We start from the raw sequence: 20,751 nt of genomic DNA, 5'->3' as shown, positions 1-20,751 counted from the left end.
TTTAAAAAAAAAAAAAAAAAGACTACCAATCAGTCATATGTAATCACTTCCTTTGATAAAAGGAAAACTGCATATCAAAGAAACAACTATATTTCTGTGTTATTTTTTTAAATTTATTTTCTGAACATCAGAACCATGGGCTCAAAGTTATATAAAAAAGAAAATACTGCACTTCCATTTATAAGCCATTATTAAGTAAACATGACACAAAATGCTGACAGTTGGTCCAAATCACAAGTGGTCTGTTGATTTGGCCATTCCAAGTGGAAAAGTTGTGGTAATTTAGCAAAACAGCAAGCTCTCTCATATATTGCGGAGATTTCTTGAATTTGTGTTAATTGTGATCACAAAATTGCAATTTCCTGGAGGGACTGAAAAGACAGATTGTTGAAGGTTGTTTGAAAACACTTACTGCTGTCCTGAAGGTATTTCCAGATTCCCCAAAGTCTCTTCTCACCTTCTGGATTTTAAAAAATCTGTCCACTGTATGATAAAAAAGATTTTTAACCTGTTTCCTTAATTATGACTCTGTTTGTTCCCTATCCAAGCTGCCAAGAGACGGGCAACTTGGGAAAAGGGTTAAAAATCCTTCTTCTGATCACAGACAAAATATTTTTTCATCCAGATGGTTAGAAGAGTCTTTGTGGATTCTGGAAATACCTTCAGAACAGCAATAAGTGTTTTAAAATGACCCAAAAGTATGCTGATACATGAGAGGCACAAACTGGGGCTAAGTGCTTAGCACACATTGCTAGCATTTATAGGGTCTCTCATTACTGTTAATAATAATACTTATAATGAGTTCTACATGTTGAGATACGATTATAAAGATAATATTAACATCGTATGTTAGCCATAAATTTAATGTGGTGTTGCAATTCCTCACTGTGACCACTGGAGGGCAATGAAGTTAGACACAATACCATGCAACGATTTCCAGTTAAAGCTGTTCCAAATAAAAGAAAGCAACAACAGTGTTTTTTAAATTTTATTTCATGTTCAGAGCTAAACATAATGTAAATAGTAATACCGCAGTCACAGAGGTTGTATTTATCATAGGGCTGTTTGTTGGAATACATTACATGGGGTAGGTGTTTGTATTGTTTGATATGTCATTAAAACACACATTATTAATATTCATAATTACATGACTGAACCCTTATTGATACCTCTAGACCATACCAATAATTAGTATACTTTCTTGTAATTTTCCCAGTAAACAATATGTGATTTTAGACTCTAACTGTGACCATTACAAAAAGCGAAAATATTTATTGATCTCCGATTAATTTATTTCTGATTTAATTTTGGGTTACTTTCACAGGATTCACAGGAGGTCATTGTGTATGCCTTACTGCAGGTTTGACTAATTTAATGTGTTGCAGTTATCAGTTTTGACCACTGGAGGGCAGCAAACACTCATGATCCAAAATCTTAGTACACTCTCCCCCCAAACCTTTCTTTATTTACAGCAAAGAGGTATAATAACAATTGTCATGCAAGTAAAAAGCAACTTTGTCTAAATACACTCAAGTCTTCTGTCAATTTCACATAAGTGACAAGTATGTACGCTTCCGGTAAAAATTCTCAAACCTGTCACAAGACCCAGCTGTGTTTGTCTAGTATATGTGAACACATTCACAAATATATTATTTAAAGCTGTCTTTTGAAATATACTACACCACACAACACATGTATTTGAATCAAACAATACAGTATTTACAGGAAAGTCTAACGTTATACATTTTAACAACTGAACTGAACAATATTGTGTATGTTGATATAAATCTGACTTTTACTGTCATAGTGAGTTAAGCAAATTAAGAAATAAAATAAATGTATTCAGAGATTATAGTTCTTCTCGTTATAAGAAATCACAGTAACAATCAGTGTAAGTAACTAAGTACATTTACTCGATTACTGTAGGCCTGCTTAAATACAGTTTTGAGGTACTTGTATTTTACATGAGTATTTCTATTTGATGCTACTTTATACTTCCACTCCACTACATTTCAGAGGGAAATATTATACTTTCTACTCCACTACATTTGTTTGACAGCTTTAGTTACTTTTCAGATGAAGATTTGACATATATATACATATATATTGAGGATAATATAACAAGCTTTTTAAATAAAACACATTATTAGAGATGAAACCAGTGGTTTCCAACCTTTTTGGCTTTTGATGTCTTATAAAAAGCAGTGTGTAGTCGAGGTCACATTTCAGATGTCTATGAGTTGTTAACAACTCCACCAAATAGTGATTTTTCCCTCTAAACTTCTCACATGGTTTCATTTCAATTAATGTTCAAATGATCCAATATTTCACCAAAAATCAAGGATTAGAGAAAAAGTCCAAAAACTGAAACAGATTTATGTATCAGAACTTTGTTTTTTCTTCTTTGCTCTCCCATTAATCATCTCACGACCCCTCAGGAATACTTATGTATGTATGTACTGACTTTTAATGCAGGACTTTTACTTGTAATGAAGTATTTTTACATTGCTATATCGGTACTTTTACTTAAAGTCCCCCTCCACTCAAAAATATGTTTTTGTTCTTGTTCCTACAGGTGGATGTTTGAGCTTCACTGTGCAGAATGATATATGTGCAGTTTGATACTAGAAGGCAGTTTTGACATTTATCTGCTGACAGTGGAAAGCTTCTATGTGCTAAGTGAAAATCCAATTTTAAGGGGTGGGCTTACAAGCAGATTTGTGACAACAGAAATAGTTTGTAAGCCAATCCTGGTCCAATATTCAACTTAAAGTGTGATGTGGAAACTTGAAGCCTCCAGCGCACAAACACTGAGAATTGACTTTATGGTGAAGTAGGAGACAACTTGTGTCCAGCAGTTACATTTTTGAGATGAAATATATTTACATATTTTACATATATGCTTATATATTTAAATATATGTTTATATATTTACATATATGTTCTAGAATTTTTAATAAGGGAGAAGGATTGGATGTAATCTTAAGGATTTTAACAAGATAATTTTTGTGTGTGTGTGTGTGTGTGTGTGTGTGTGGAAAAACCATATCAGACACAAATTATTAGTGAAAGTAGGGTGTTTTATGTACATTTTAAAACATATTTGGAGGGAATCTTTAAATAAAGGATCTGAATACTCCCACCACTGGCGTCTACTCAATGACAATGCAAAAATGCCCGGATCTTTCTAGACTTGGCCTGATATTTCCACAGACGGTCCACACCTGGGGTGACGTATCTTTTCTTGACGCCACGTTACGTCACCGACGTGGGAGGAGCGTGCGTGACACATCAAAAAACAGTTTATGAAAACAGACAGCAGCTCAGCGGCCAACACTCACAACGGTGGATAAACGACGCTAGAAAGACCACGGGAAAGTCAGAGTAAACCTGGTTAATTTAAGACAACGTTGGCGCGTCCTACTATTGAACGACAGACCGAGGAGGAAACGTGATTCGGTGAGTAAATGAAACGATTTAACGAAAGCTTAGGCTAGCTCTTGGATTAGCTCAGCTAGCTTCGTCAGCTGACATGACTGTTTGAGTAACGTTGGATAACAACATAATGTTAACGATGTTAATTGTGTTAATTCAGGAGCGAGAAAGTACAGCATGTATGTCTAACTTCACCCGCTTGAATAAATGGTTTTAGACTAGAGTTAAGTAAATGTATGTTAGCTTAATGCATAGGAACGGACAAGCTAGCTGCTAGCATTTGAGTCGTAAATAAATCATTCTTACAGGTGGTGATTTGAAAACGGAGTATTATCCTCATTTGGTCACAACTCAAGTTACATTCCTGTTTGTTGTTAAGTTATATCCTTGCGATGTCTACTATACGATCATAAACAACGTTAGCTGTACTTAATTACGTAACTAAATTAACCTAAAAATAAGTTAGCTTGGCCTAGCTCTCAATCGTCTTATAACATTTTGTTCTTTTACTATTTTTGTGGAGAAAGACAGCTTCTGAAAGCCAATGAAACATTGTATAGTTGTAAGCTCTTAACAAGATGTTTGTGATCTGTTCTTAAACCTTGTGATGGCTTGACGTTTAATGATACAGCTAATGTTAGCGAGCATGCAGTGAGCTCACCTGTTTCAGTGTTTACACTGTCAGCACTTTTTCTGTCACAGTTAAACAATGAAACACCACACATTTTATTTTCCTCCCTCCTTCAGGTTGTTGAGATTTCATCACTGCTGGTTGTCAAGTTATTTCTGCGATGGAGTTTCCGGATCTGGGAGAGCATTGCTCTGAGAAGACCTGCAAGCGTTTAGGTGTGTACTGTTTTAAATAGATCACTTAGTTCTGCTTTTGTTTGAACGTGACATTTAAAAGCTTATTTGACACTACAGACTTCCTTCCCATGAGATGTGATGCCTGTCAAGAGATCTTCTGCAAGGACCACATAACCTATGCAAATCACAAATGCACATCATCCTATAAAAAGGTAATTTCACTTAATTTAGTTCATTTAGCTACAGAAAATACACACACCTCTAATTTATGTTGTGTTCACGCAGCAGTATGTATATATGTCAAAATAAATCAGTTGTATTAACTTGTGTTTCTGGATCAAAATTTGATTGCTTTTTGAGGAAAAGAGTGTCTTTACAAATGTTATCATAACAGTAGATAATACATATTGACAAATGATCCCACTAGAATAAACTGGAGATTGCAGATCCTGCTACTACATCCTGATATTTGTTGGATGGCATTCATGAATAATCCCTCCCTGCATTTTATTGTTTGTCAAGATCCTGTGACTGTCAAGGTCAGATTTGACAGTGGTGACAGTTATATTATCTTCATCTGTTCAAGATCTATAGTCCTGTGTTTGTTTAATGTCTTTGATTTTATGTTTTTCTTTGTAGGATATCCAGGTCCCAGTATGTCCTTTGTGCAACATCCCCATTCCAATCAAGAGAGGAGAGATGCCCGACATAAAGGTCGGTGAACACATTGATCGGGATTGCAAATCAGACCCTGCGCAAAGAAAGAGAAAGGTTTGTATATTTCAGTGATGTTTAAACTTACAATCAGTTATAAACTTAACAGCAGTAATGGAAGAGTTTTTTCTTCTTTTCAGATTTTTACAAATAAATGTTCTAAAGGAGGTTGTAAGCAGAAGGAAATGATGCGAGTGACCTGCGACCAGTGCCATTTAAATTACTGTCTTAAACACCGACATCCACTAGACCATGATTGTAACACTGATAAAAAACCTTTGTCCAAAAGTGGGTAGGTGAAACCACACTATATCTTCAGATAATGCTTTTCTTTCATCTGAACTATTACAGTAAGAATGCTTGACTTATTTTAGTTGTATTTTTTTTTATCTTAGACACGCTGCTGTAATGAGGGCCCACGGTTCCTCCTCCGCCTCTGCTTCTAGTTCATCTGGTACAGGAAGCTCTAGACCTGTTTCTAATGGTGTGACTGCTAATAACAGAGGCCACAATAGCGGGTAAGCACATCTGCGCAGTATTGATTTTGAAATGTTCCATGGCTTATGGTCTTTCAAAGTTTTTTTACTTCAAATTTGACACCTTAAGTAATAATTCTTCTTTTTCCAGCTCTACCCAGCGGATCCCCACTTCAGTTTCAGCACAGAATGTAATTCCACCATCAACATCATTTCAGGCCGGGATGGTACGCATATTATATAAATGGCATCATCTGATAATATAATAATAATAATAATAATGCCCCCATTGCAACAAAAATGTAAACATGAGTGTGCGGCTCTTGTGCTGTCCTTACAGACGGAGGAGCAGGCTTTACAAAGGGCTCTGGAGATGTCTTTGGCTGAGTCGAGGGTAACTGTTCAGCCAACCCTTAGGTGAGTAAACATATTGACAACCAGTAATTCCAGAAATATCCCTTTTATCAACATGACAAACCATCCGAACACACTTAACATGCTACTTTTGAGAACAGAACTTATTCTGCCAAAAAAAAAAAAAAACTTCATAAGTGGTAGAAGACAGACAGATTTATTTTATTTTTTTTGGACGGGGAAGAAAAGCAAAAACTGGTGGCGCTCATCGAGCAAACATGCCACTCTCAAGGTTGCTGTCAATATAGCAGCAGAGTGTGGTCTGGTACTTTTAACAGTTTCCCCAATATTGTCACAGTTAATGAAAATTCAGTTGATTTACACGTCATGAGGAGGTGCAGAGGGGGTAATTCAGTTTCTTCAGCTTCCAAAGGGGGGCATAATATAAAAGAGTTTGGGTAGCCCTGGATGAAAGCATTTAAAAATATGTTTCAATCACTTTGAGTGTCAGACGCTTTTAATATTGTGCAAGTAAGCACAATATATGGAAAGTGACCAGGAGTTTGGCCTCTAATGTCACCTTCTCAACATCCTCCACGGTACCTAAAGTTCCTAACACAATTTCCTTCATTCGCAGTACATATTTTGTAAGACTGATCACATGTGCATTATGGGAGTATCATGACATTTTTGAAGATGTTTTAGTTATTAGCTTGTCCACAGCAAGAAAGAGATTGATGTGTGGCTCTGATTTACATCTCGTCCTCAGTCCTAGTCATTTCAGTAAAATGGAAAGCAATATTAGTTATTATTTAATACAATGTTCTGCCATTGAGATATTTTGATTGTAAGATTTTAAAAAAGGAATCAACAGGCTCTTATATTTGCCTTTTATATTTAATCTCTTAAGGCCCTTTAGGCTGCTACCAACCAGGAGCAAATGCCCACTGGGAGAATATTTTCACAAATTTTCTTTTTTTTTTTTTCTTTTTTCATGCCATAAGAAAATGTGTGTGAGCTTTCACGTTATTTGGTTGTAGGATTTTCTCCTAAGCAGATTTTTTTCCACATGTAGTAGAAAGGCAATCAAACCACTAAGTTAATTTAGTTGCTTTTAGTTTTCTACTGACAGTTCAAATTCATTAGATAAGACTGTTTCTAAGAGGTTTTTTTTTTTGTCTGTTTGTGTCTCAGCCCTCAGGAGCAGGAGGATCTGGCTCTCGCTCAGGCTCTTGCTGCCAGTGAAGAAGAATACAGACGCCAGCAGCAGAGACAACAGGTACCCGGAAAGCTTAGCCGTCACTAGCATGCTAACAGGAACACATGTAGGTACACTGACGTTATGGCAACCCATCCTTTTTAAACTTTGTTAGCTGGCACGAGATGAAACAGGAATAATTTGTCTTTATTATTATTATTATTATTATTGTATGAAATTTGTGGGGTAAAAAAAGTGCCTTTGTTTTCTAACTGTATTTCCTCTTTGTTTAGGGGAGGGAGTCCAAACAGTCGACCTGCAGCCTTTCTTAATGTTGGACCACCATTTAGACTTCAAGCTGTGCTAATTACATTCTAGAAACTGCACATCTGGGATTATCAATATCAATGATTGTGAAATAAATGAAAACCTCGTAAAAGTTGCTGAGATATTTCCGCCTTCTACAATATAAAGCACATACTTTCCTAGCAGGATCGGTCATTTTTACTGATGATTTGCTCTGTATATATTTTATATGTTGATCATGAAACCATTATATTACCACATATGAATATTGAATAAATTATTACAACGATGCACTCTGAATGCTGAATTCCTCAATTGATTCAGATTTGACGACACTCACATTGAGACTCTGAGGGGTGAGACCTGTTAGTTAGGTAAACCAGGAAGTCTGTTAGGGTTGTGAAGTGGAATAATCAAATCTTTTATTCAGCTTTTGAACAAAAGGGGTTTGGTTCACTGCTCAGAATTTACAGAAAGTTTGATAGTAAAAAGAAATACCTAAATTCTGGGTAGATTGATCGTGTATGAACATTAGGACAGCAGATTTCCTTTCCAGTCATTTCTTCGTAGCAATTATTGTTTCTCAAACTTCACCTGTATCAGAGCTACCCTGGGTTAAGCTGTAATAGTCTTTGAAATATTTTTTCTATGTATTTCACACAGGCTAAACTTCTGAAAAGGATCAACTTTGACGGTTTTAGGCAGCTAGATCTGTGTTTTTAAGTAAAGTAATATCCCCAAATCATGGCAGCAGAACAAAGATGTGAAGAAAACGGCACAATATGCGCTTCACTACAAATTTTATGAAGTACTGTATACATATATAGATAAATCTGTGTTGCTCCTCTTTGCTCCTCAACATCTGTGTCGTTCATAGTTTGAACAGCAGAGGGCAGTAACACTTCATAGATTATATTTATTCACTCATAGCAGGCTGGGTGTTTCCTTCACCACTGCTATTTTACAACTTGTTATTCTCATAGAGATTCTGGTTGCTTTTGTCCTAAAGTGTTTTTCCATTTGCTGCCGTTTTCATGATGGTAGTGTTGTGGCATAAACTGACCGAAGGCCGTTTACACAATACTGGAAAAGCACAGCTAAAGGGCACATAACTGCTGGAGGAGACCGCTTCACCCTGCTGATAATGGCATGGGTTACAACATTTCAAATTACTATCATCAACTGCCAGAGATGAAGCTGTTTCAGTTATCACACACTTTGTGAAAATGTGTTATGTCTCGCTGACATAGCGTAGTGACTTAAATCGATATCTTAGCTCTTCAGTTATCAGTATACAACTTTTTAAAAGTATTCGCTGCATGCCTTACTTTTAAAATTATGCATTAGATAATCTGATTTGCATATCTGTGCATACATTTGCATATTCACGAGGAAAGCGTTTTTCTTCAAACTACTGTAAGTACTTACTGCTTTATATAGGATTTATAGTACAATTAGAAGAAGATTATTATTATTAATAATACCTGAATCACCTAATCAACATTTCTGCTGATCTTTATCATTAGTAATTGGATTGATTGGAACATGATTTTGATTTCTTTTTGATGAGTAATTATTAATTAATTAATAATCATTTTCTGATCATTTTGGCTGATTACATTATTCCATTTTCTATTTTATGTTTTTCATTTCATGCATCTCATCTCTTGCAATAACTTCACGTTTTCACCAGAGGAGGCTGCTCATTATACTGCACAGTAATGAACACGTCTAATGACTCTTACTCCCTCTTCTTAGTTATTACTAAACACTGTTTCTGCAGCCACTAAGGAGAAGAGCACAAATTATTTCAAGTTAACAGTATGGAAGTTGGATTTTTGCACAACCCTGTCCGCATCTTGTGTTTCCTGGTAAGATGCAGACATGTTTTGTTGCCGTGTCATGATGACAGGTTTTTTAATTATCAAAAGGAAGGGAATCTCCTGACTTTCTCTGCTGAAAATTGGCTAGTAATTGTGACATTTAGATTAGCAAAGTTATTCAATTAGGTTTAATGAAATGATGTCCAATATATCACATAGAACTGTCACATTAGTCACATTACTGATGACAATTTTTTTTTTAATTATTCCCTGACAGGCTGACTGACATTCTCTCCAGCTTCATGACGAAGGCTAAAAGAAAATAGATAAAACAGATAGATAAAAATAGAATAGTAACATTTAACTATAGAAATTCTCGGTGTGATTATTGGAAAGGTCATTTCTGAAGGTTGAGACAGCAGTGTTATTCTTTTTTTTCCCCCACTGAAGAATTATCAGTCATTGAATAGATGAGTGGTGTACAAGCATAAAGCAGGTCAGGGTACGGGACAAAGTAAAACCTGATTGTGAGCTCCTGTGTAAAATAGGCACATAAGAGAAAATAGTGCTCAAGTAAATGGCCCTTGACTCCAGTGAGACTTAACCGATTGATTGAACATACTACATCAACTATTTGAGCAGAAGTGTGCTGATGAATAAAGGGAGCTGAGGTCAACATCATCTTCACCCAACTCTAGTTCACTCTTTCACATCGTACAGTGAAGATTAACACAAAAATACCAATTGTATGAGTCCAGAGTTATTTGTTCCTGGTGGAAATAAATTGATAGAAGTAATGATACAGAAGTGTTTAACTAGCCTGAACTCCTTTTCCTTACTTACTTTTATGAAGTGAACAAGTGACAAAGTAAAGTATACTCAAAACAGTAAGCATGAACATAAAAGCACTTGATTGTGGTGTCCCACAAAGCATAAATAAAAAGGAAGAGTTACTCAGAGCCACAAAATTATAACCAATTGTGGTACCACTTTACAATAAGACTACCCTTGTAAGGATTTATAAGTGGTTTACAATTAGGTTATTAACCAGGTTGTAATCACTTTATAAATCATTAATAAACAATTATGAACAAGTTATAACAGTTTTCATACATTGATGCTAGCTCACTATTTGGCAAGATCAAGTTACTGCTTACTACTCATTAATCTTACTAATGAGTCGCTACCGTTTATAATTGGCAAAAGGGAACCTTATTGTAAAGTGTGAAACAACTGGAATGCTGTTGTAAAGAAGATATCAATCAACATGAAGCATCACAATAAACCACTTTAATATCCACTGTGCATAACAACCTGATAGTAATGTCATATCAACACTTGTGATGATATTGAGGACGGCTGCTGATAGCGTGCTGAAAATGTCAAGGTAAACAATATGGCCAAAGCCTTAGTGTATGAATCTGGTAATTTGATATGCCATAATGTGATACGCCAAATGAAACTTTTTGACTATTAAGATATGCTGACAGTGATTAAATGCGAGTAACTCATGAAGAAATATCAGATGAAGCTGACAGGTATACATGCTGGCTGATGGAGAAGACAAAGTAAGCTAAGTAACCAATGAGACATGAGGCTTAACAGTACAGATAAATGTGGGCTCACTATTTGGCAAGCAACAGGTCACTGTTGCTCTTTTTATCTAATGTATTATAAGAGCTTATTAATGATTCATAAAGTGTCAACAACCTAATTAATAAACTAATTATAAACTATTCATAAATCCTTTATATGGGTAGTCTTATTGTAAAGTGGTACCCAAATCATGAATAACAGCTCCAGGAAGATGCCAGAAAGCTACAAGTGTAGTACTGTATTGCTCTCTATATGTGAAGTTTAATTTGCAGTATCATTCAAAGGTTGCAGTTAGATTAACATCTGTCATGTCATGAAATTTACAAAAATGTCAATATCTCATAATGGCTTGACTATCACAGTGACATCATGAACCTCATCTATTCTTAGAAAACATACCAATTTCTAATTAGTTCTGAAAATTTCAAGTGAATAAATCAAAAGATTTATTAGTGTTTTAAAATGAATTGTCTCGGTTAAGACCAAACATTAATATACAACACAACACAAAAACACACAAAAAATTTTCAAAAATGGATTTTAGAAATGTTCATAAGAATAGTTTTGTTATTTGGAGTTGTGATTAGTTTTTCAAGGGTTAAACGTTCAAAGTTGAGCTAATATAAGTGATACATTTCTTTTATTTTTCCTGTTGGGTCATATAACTATCCTGGTGTTTGTCAAGCCCGAGGATATGGATGAACATCAGGGAAATGCAGGTAAAAAAAACAACTGTTTTTCCACTTCAGTCTCTTTTAATTACATTGTCATTCTTTTGTTCTGCACCTCTGTGCTCCTGCTTGTAATTATCACAGCTTCTCATTTAATCAGCGCCAGATTCATAAGTCAAAAAGCCCAAGGACACAGGGGAGCATCTGCTTTGACACAGCACCATGATCAATAAGAAGCATTTTCAGGGTGGTCAGGGTCGCTCAGGGGTGAGGTGCTCCATTGTATCTGGGAACAATCAAATTTATATTACGGGGTAGATTATTTTCATACATTCATCTATGTTTGTTTTTTTTACTGACCTGTATCTAATGAATAATAAATAAATACTCTTTTATTGTAAAGAAACATCTTTTACATACATGTACATATACATTATTTTGTCTGCCATGACAGATAGGGACGGTTAAATTTACTTGTCTACATCCATACATGTGGTAACCTTCTTTCCATTCATTTAATTTTTATTTAAACTGTGCAAGCAGCTTTTCTCCAGTCAATTTTGGCTGGTTGTAACAATGAATCTGTTTTTTGTGTTCTAGTGAACATCTGAGGATTTGTTTGGCTCTGCTGGGACATTTCCCATATATAAACATATCGTAAATCAATTTTCAGTCCCGTTGTGTTCCTCTGTCTGAGAGTCCAAGGGTGGACTTCAATAGTTTCAGATCCATCTGGGGGTTCACAGTGTTCTCAGCAGCTGCTTCAGATGTCTGAAAAAGCTAACAGGGAAAGCAGCTCTGAGGCTGAGTTATGATTTATACATGAAAAATGAAGTAAAATGTTTCAAGAAGTGATATCCATAATATGATAACAGTATTTTAGCAGTCACATGGCCTACTCTATATGATGAAGGTGGCTTTAAATCCAAACCAAAGAAATAGTGATCCACCTGCTGAACCCAGTGCACAATTCCTCTTAACTTTAGCCTGTTTTTTCTCATTTTTTTGCAGGCCGTTAATTATGTAGAAGAAATCATTTGTTCATGGACCTGTGAGCACCATCCATCTGTTGTTTTGATGATGTTTTTTGAAGTGGTGTTTCTGAAGCTAATGAATGCATCCTTTTCCTGCCAATCAATTATGTCAGACAGTGAGGTTTGCTGAAGCATTCTCCTTGGAGCTCTCTTCATTCTAGTATCAGTGTGATGTTGTAGATTGGGAGGTCAAAACAAACACATTCATATCTGTATTGACACACTGGCTTGAAGCCACTACTTTCTGTTTTCTAATAAAGACGTTCTGAAAGGCACTGCCAAATCCATATAATCAAGGCTTTAGTGTCATTGCGTCAAACAAAGTCTGGATCACACAAAGGCAGACTTGAATGCTGAACTTGGATGCTTAAATAAATTGTATTTGAAGAAAAATGCTTGTGGGGAAAGTTGGAAGGTCTGTAAATTAGTGTTTTAATTGCAGTTCGGGGACAAAAGTGAGTGTTATATAGTTCGTACAACAAACCAAATAAACCTCTAATCCTAAAGACCACTGTTGTCTAGTAGGTCAATTTCTCCAGTTGCCACTGCTCAGACCGATCACTGTGGCATGTGGGATAATATCATCTGGCACTTCTAAACAGTCAGTTTTCAGAAAATGATGCTTCTAAAATTCTGGAAAGTTGAAATTTTAACTTTGGGCAGAAAAAGGCACAAAGGTCTTTGAAGAAGATCCCTGCTTGCAGAGGCTCTGCTCAGCTTCACATGCTTCTTTTCATGTGACTAAAAGAAAGGCACTGGCACATAGAAAAACAACCCCAGCACATGCACACCCCAAGACAAATTTGTCATACTCAACGTTAAGTACAGACACGGCATCATCTGCATTGGTTTCTATGACAACTGGGGGATAATGATATACAGTATGTAGCTGAGACCTGGACTGACCCACAGTAGCAATTTGCAATGCATTACTGTAGTCTTTTCTATCTGCAATCAAACCTTATTTCACTACTGCAATGATTCTTCTGATAAGGCTAAATCAGTTTCTTTTCTCAGTCCCAGAGCTCACTGCAGAGCTTTCAGTGTTTGTGCATCTAAGACAGGAAATAGACTGCCTGCTGATGAGAGATTTGCTCACACACCATGCTAATTTGAAAAATTACTCCAAACCTTTTCAGTTTAGCTTTCAAATAAAAAAAGCATTAAAAAGATTTTATATAAAAGGTCTTCAAATCCAAAAGACTTGAAGTAAAAGGAAAATTTGCTGATCTTTTTTCTACTTTTTGCCGCCATGAAATAATTTATTTGTGATCTTTCTACCCAACATCTACCCAACATCGTTGCCTAAACTTGGTTTAGGCAACGATGTTGGGTAGTTTTAATGATTTAATGATCTGATATGAATCATTGATATCTGCAGTTGTAGTCAGCCACTGAACATGTTCTTGCTGCCTAAGCTGGTATGCAGGTATAGCTTCTTTCCTTCCCGTTCTCCATTGTCATCTCTTTTCATAAATGAGGGCTTCAACATCAGCACTTACTAAAGTTCTGTAGTCATTCTCGTAGGCATCCACCATTTATGTCAATGCAAGATCTTGAAATTTATTTAATGAGGCATCTTGAAATATCACTTTAATCTTATAGGATAAGCCAGTCATGATTCAGCCACTGCAAATAGCCTTGAAGTTTGAATGGATGTCTCTGAATACGACTGATTTCTGTTCATCGTCTTTTTTATGTGTAAAAACTAATTGAAAGTGGTGCATTTCCAGGAATATTAAAGATAGGAATCATGCAGCAGTACAAAGAGGACTTTGGTTTAGATTTCATTGATCTCTGCAAAAAGAGGAGTGGTGGCATGAAGGTTAGAGAAGTGAACTTGTGACTGGAAGGTCATCAATTCAATCCCTGCACCAGCAGGATAAATCTGGTGAAAAACTGGCTGCTTTTTCACATTCATTACCACCAATGAGGTGCCCTTGAGCATAGCCCTTAACCCCAAATGCTCCAGTGCAGCTGCTCAGTGGCAGGCAGATAAGATTGTGGTTGTACTGGGCAGCTTTCAGGTGTAAATGTGATCAGGGCGTTCCTGCAAAAAAGAGGCTTCCTCTTAAATATAGTTCCCTGAATAAATAAAGGTTAAAAAAAAAGAATATCAAGAGAATCAAGAAGACCAACATCTAATTCATTCTGATTCAAAGTGATGTGTTTAAATTACACATATGGTTTATGTCACTCCCATCAAGACTTGGATCAGCACCTGTAGAGCTGTGGAGAAATTGGCAGTTAACATGGCTTTTCCCAGAGGTAAAAGCCAAGGCCAGAGGTGAGTGACACACTCCCCAGTACACTGAACATACTAATTGTCTGTCCTGCTGTATGTGCATAACAGTAATTGTTGTTTTAGCACACAGCTGCTAATAGAGAGATTGATTAACTGAAAGATGTGCCAGTTGAGACTATGACATGATGTTACATAACCGGAGGTGGAAAGTAACAGAGTACATTTAATCAAGTACTTTACTTCAGTACAATTTTGAGGTAATTGTACTTTACTGTACTATTTCCATTTTATGTTACTTTCTACTCCACTACCCTTCAGAGGGAAATATTGTACTCTTTGTTCCACTACATTTATTTGCCAAGTTTCTTGTTTCCTTTCAGATGAATGTTGATTTAAAAAAAAATCAAAACTTGAAAATACAATGTGTAGTTAAAGATTAAACCAGTGGTTCCTATCCTTTTCTCTTTTTACAATATACAAAAAAGTATAGTTAGTTGGTTAGCTAGTTATGGCCTATTATCACGTTTAAGATATCTATGAGTTAACAGTTGTGTTCGAGGGCCAAAAAGAAAAAAAAATCCAATATTTCACAGAAAAAGCAACAATATGAGAAAAATTTAAAATATGCATATAAATTTGTGTAGCAGAATTTATTTATTTCTTCTTTCCTACCTCCTGCCATTTTTCTGCAGAATTAATACTTTTACTTTTGATACTTTATTTAGCTGATAATACTTCTGCACTTTTAATTAAATTGGATTTTGAATGTAGGACTCCTTGTATTCTTAAATTGTTGTTAGAGTGATAAGTTTAGTTAGATCTGAGTACATTTTCCACCACTGGACTTTATCAATAGATTGTGAACACATGCTTTTTATTCCACTAGTCTTTGCATAGCAGGTTCCTGCAAATGTAAATGCTCCAGTTATCATGAGCCAAGGTAAATACGTGAGGTTAACACTTAACCTCAGATACACCATTCATTTCCTCGGAGAATATTGCACTGATTAATCTTCTGCATTGAGAGGAGAACAATAAGCAGGATCACGTGCAGCATATAAACCATCCACTCACAATGTAATTGATTTTTACTGTAAAGCATCAATAATGAATGCTTCTCTTTCTACCTCAGCAACAGAACACTAATTAATAAGGTGGGTCTGTTCAATTTAGTTGAGAACATGCCATATGTTTTTTTTTAGAGATGTTGAATCTTGAAGATAATGATCTCATCAGTATTTTTGTCACAGGAGCTATTTAATTGCTTGTCGACACTGAAGCTGTTATTCACACAAGTCATGTGCACAATTGTTTCACTTCACTCTGCTTTCATCAGCTCAGAGACAGTGTCACTACATACCTCTGGTACACTGCATAATATTCTGCATTTTCTAATACAGCATTTCTGAAGACAATGAATCCACATTAATTATAATGAATAAAACATTTGAAAAAACAGAAGCAGAAAGATTAGATGTTCTTTTTAATGTTAAAATGATTTTAAGTGGACACAAACAACTAATGATTCTTGTCATATGCAGGAATTCATTAGGAGAGTCTGGATTGATTGAACTTGCTGGGCATGAGAGGGATGATGAGTACAGGAATGGCTACTCTTTGGATACCACATTGAGTTCTACAGAAACAAGTTTGAGGTTTAAGTTGGCTGAGGAAATATTTTTGATGCCATTAACCACAAGCTGCCTTTTCATTAATTCACCAATTCATTGAATATCTTAGACTATTCAGTAAAATGCCATGCTACTCCTCGTGTTGTGGTTGGAAATCAATTCCGTGTTTTCGCCATCCTTTCAAAGTGATCCATCCGTGGTTGCCATGGAAACGTTCACATGAAACAACACCCAGAGGTATTTCTGAATGTTAATTTGCCTTACACTGAGGCCAGAATCCATCATTGTCCGAACTAAGCTGTTTGCTTTGGCTATATATTTCTCTCCATCCATTTGAAATAAGGGTGGTCCAGTTATGTAAGGAATCCAATGGAAAAATGGATTTTATCCCAACTGGAATCAGCCTATTAACTTTATAATTCATTGTTAATTGTCAAGTTGCAGTATATGAATTTACGCTGAAGATAAGATGCATAAAATGAATGTTAACAGTACATATAGCTTTTGTTTGTGGGCTTGAGCAGTGAAATTTGCCATGTTACTGTCAAATATTGTAGGAGTGGAAATAAATATTGAGAAACGTGCAAGGGTGATAATAAATGACAGTGGCAAGGGTATAAATCAAAAAGAAGTGGATGAAAAACCATGTTTATGTTTGCTTGCTTAGTGTGGACATGATGTTCCATCCTGCTGTTTTGTCTGACCTGGTGTCATGCAGTTCATTGATGAATGATAGCTGACAGCAGCACAGACAGCATGTCAGAGCTTGTATCTAGAACAGGAGGATGAAACGTGCCAGACTGAAGGCTGCATCTGAATGTTACTTGATTCAGGATTAAGGATTCTGAGCCAACTCTGCCACCACAGGGAGAGCAACCTACGCTGGGTCCTGTTAGATTCAACAAAATATTTTCTGCTCATATTTAGAGGGTGGTGGAGATATGCCCGGTAGCTTAAATGACTCATCTTGGTTTACAATTGAAGCGTTGAGTAAATAAATAAGGTGGAAGTCAGTTCCTCACTTATCAACTGGCACTTGGCACCAAATTTTCAAGGTCTAACCATAACAAGAGCTGAGCATCCCCCTTCCTGCACATGGATCCTTTATTAGAGGTGACAGGAACCACTGGATGAGGAACAATGACTGGGTTAAATAGAGCAGTAGGATGCTTGAGGAGCATACATCTACACCACACAGTCTCACTACTTCATTGGGGCTTACATCATTACAGCATAAGTTGTTTTTGAAATATAAAGCTGCATCTGCAATTGTGAAATCAGCACTCAGTGCTAAAATATATTTGCCAGGGAACCAGACAAATCTGCGAGCTCATGTTTTACTTGCTCTGGCAGATGCCTCTGCCCCCCCCCCGGACAGATTTCCAACCGACCTGGCCTGGGTTGGGCCATTCACAATTGATTATCTAATATGGGGCAGGTTTGATACGATGACTGTACAGAGGAGCGCTGTTGAGACATTTTAAACAACCAAGATAGCTGCCACTAATGTGGAACAGTCTGTTGAATCCGCTATCACTACAGTATTAAACTAACTGGAAGGTATATTTTCTCTAAAAGAAGAACAAAAAATTGCACTCAAAGCTTTTGTTGATAAGAAAGTGTTTGTTGTACGTCTGACAGGATTTGTTAAGTTGCTCAGTGCTATGTCACACATTTCGTTGCTCTGATTGGTTGTAGGTCTGTCAAATTGCATCCAGAGGCATTTTGGTCTGCACCCAAAATTGAAAAAGGATCACTTACTTGTTGTGGCCAATGCATTTGAAGTGGAAATTGACCCTCAAGCAAGAAGGTTTGACATTGTTGGTATGGTTGAGGCTTTACAATTACCCAACCCAGTTAAAAAGTAAGTGAGAGACGGAAGCTAAATAACGGGAGCATGAACTTCAAATTGACTGAGCTTGGATTGCATTAGAAAAGGAAAAGTTACAGCACTCAAATTCTCAGATGTAGCACATGCATGAAATTCACTTTCACACTGCGTTTAAGCGTTTAAGATTAATGCCCAAATATAACCTAAGTGAACCAAGTGTTTTCTTTGATTCTTTTGAGAAGATTGCCAGTGAACTGCAGTTGCCGGAGGACAAATGGACCTTGCTAATTCAAAGTGTTCTTGAAGGTAAGGCCCGCAAAACCTATGCAGCGCTAGATGCTAATCAGAGCAAAGAATATGATGAGAAAGGCAGTTTTCAGTTTTAAATTTCAGTCACTTAGGCATAGAGGTGACAAAACTTTTTTTTGATTTGGCAAGGAGACAGGACATGGTATTCAATAGGTGGTTGACGTCAAATGAAGTCTTCTCTTTTCAGGAGCTGCACAAGTTAATGTTGATGGAACTATTTAAAAAAAGTCTACCACAGTATATTGAAGCCCACCTTAATGACCTGTAGGTGAAAGGCCTTAGAAAACTAGAACTCTTATGAACTAACTCATCGTGACTTGCCTGGGAGGGGGAAATCAGTTAAACAGGAAAGGAAGGCAGAAGAGCACCTATGGCTGTAAAAAGCCAGGCTGTATTGAGTCTGCATGACTTGCATTGAAAAGAAAAGAAGCCAGTAAGTCTGTCACCTTTGTAAGTTTTCAGGGGGAAAAAATGAACAAGCAGAGATTTTGGTGCCACCAGTAGGTTTAGCATCATTACGAAGGCTTTGTGTCAAAAGGTACAATGTCTGTGTCAAACAACAGTAAGGAAGTTCCAGTAACTGTTCTTAGGACACTGGGGCTTGTCAGTCCTTGCTCTTGAGGGGAGCGTTAGACTTGTCACTTCTGACATGTCATTTCTGGATGCCTCAGCATTAGTTAAAGGTGTTGGCAGTAAGTTTGTTCCTGCTCCTCTTCACAAGGTTTTTCTGAGGACTAACCTAGTAAGTACGCCATCTGCAGTGGGAAAAATCGATTCCTTTCCAGTAGGAGAGATAGCTTTCCTTTGATGATCTGGCAGACACTCTGTTTATCCCAGTAATTGTGGATCTTTCCATGTGGATGCTGTACTTAGTGATGGTGTCACTTCTATAGTACAAGAGGTGCCTTGTGAGGTGTCTGAGACTTTAGTTCTAGAGAGGAAATATTCAGAGACCTTTGCAGCATGTGTAGTGATATGTTCTACGTCCCACTCACCGAGTAACCCTTTAACTGAGGAAGGGGAGTCACCAGTTCAGTTAATGGACACATTCTTTGCAAAGGTAACAGGGGTAGGAGAGTGCAGCCAGTTTTCATGTAAGGTTCTGATTGCGGAGCAGCGTCAGGACCCTTCTGTGGCCTTTCTAAGAGAAACTGCCACAGTATGACTCATGAAGAGAGTCAGGAGGTAGCAGAGGGATTCTATCTGCAAGATAATGTTTAGATGTGGAAATAAAGGTCACCTCACCGTCCGCCTGATGAGAATTGGTTGGTAGTTGCACAGATTATACTACCGAGTAGTTTTAGGCAAGAGGTTATGCGTCTGACCCGTGAGACAGCTTGAGCAGGCCATTTGGGCATATGTAAATCACAGGAAAGGATCATGAGATATTTCTATTGGCCAAAAATGCACCACAATCTTTGGTGGCATACTCCAGGTCATGTCATGTATGTCAGGTGGTTGGTAAGACAAATCAAAGTATCCCAGTCACTCTGCTATATCCCACTCCTGTCATGGAAGAACCATCTTCATGTGTGTTGATTGATTGAGTTGGTTTGCTACTGAAAACGAAAAAAGGAAATTAATCATTACTGACTATTACGGATGTCGGCACCCGATTTCCTGAAGCTGTGTCTTTGAGGAGTATAAAGCCTGTTGTGGAGGCTTTAGTCCAATTTTTTTTGAGAGTAGGCTTGCCTAAAGAAGTCCAACATGACAGGGGTACATCAGGGATGTTTCAGGAGGTCATGTATGAGCTTGGTATTAAGCAGGTTGTGTCCTCTGCTTACCATCCACAATCACAGGATACTATAGAGCAATATCACCAAACCTTAAAAACAAAGATCAAGACCTATTGTGCAGGGTGCTCTGGGGTTTGTGATGCAGTCATGTTTTTTCTGCTCTTTGTAATTCGAGAGTCTCGAGATGATTCCACTGGTGTCAGTCCTTTTGAGTTGGTCTATGGAAATATAGTTAGAGGGCCACTTAGAATTGCAAATAGAGTCCCTCCTCACAGGTGAGCTGGGGTTCAGTCAAGCTGGACTACTTGAAGGAAATTGGAGCTGTTGAAGTCAGTGAGTAGAGCTCACCCTTGGCATCAGTCCTTAAGCCTGATAATACACTTTACTTACATGTCACTTTGTGTCGAAATTTGATTTGCTGAAAGGATACTGGTAAATGCCATTAACCAAATGAACAATGTCCTGGTAACGTTTCACAGGTTAATGAATATGGTAACTGCAGGACTAGAGAATGTGGTGACCTATAAGGACAATGTTGTGGTACATAGCTCCTCGTGGCCTGAACACGTATTCCATATCGGA

General features: G+C 37.0%; 1 protein-coding gene across 2 annotated transcripts; it reads left to right on the top strand.

The window, feature by feature from the left end:
• Window positions 1–3,274: 3,274 nt before the first annotated feature.
• On the top strand, window positions 3,275–7,590 carry zfand2a (zinc finger, AN1-type domain 2A). Of its 2 annotated transcripts, none has more exons than XM_044332377.1 (10): window positions 3,275–3,459; window positions 4,183–4,281; window positions 4,360–4,454; window positions 4,882–5,013; window positions 5,097–5,248; window positions 5,352–5,474; window positions 5,584–5,659; window positions 5,773–5,849; window positions 6,981–7,065; window positions 7,278–7,590. In XM_044332377.1, exons 2-10 carry the CDS (start codon window positions 4,227–4,229, stop codon window positions 7,314–7,316), a joined length of 834 nt encoding a protein of 277 aa, XP_044188312.1. In that variant the 5' UTR covers window positions 3,275–3,459; window positions 4,183–4,226; the 3' UTR covers window positions 7,317–7,590. The 2 variants fall into 2 exon arrangements, with proteins under 2 accessions (XP_044188312.1, XP_044188313.1); XM_044332378.1 differs by having other exon boundaries at window positions 6,981–7,111.
• The last annotated feature ends 13,161 nt before the right edge of the window (window positions 7,591–20,751 follow it).

The sequence above is a fragment of the Thunnus albacares genome, chromosome 17 (assembly GCF_914725855.1).
Source record: "Thunnus albacares chromosome 17, fThuAlb1.1, whole genome shotgun sequence".
Lineage (NCBI taxonomy): Eukaryota > Metazoa > Chordata > Actinopteri > Scombriformes > Scombridae > Thunnus > Thunnus albacares.
Note: the sequence above shows the minus strand (reverse complement) of the source record. Positions and strands in the feature narration are given on the sequence as shown.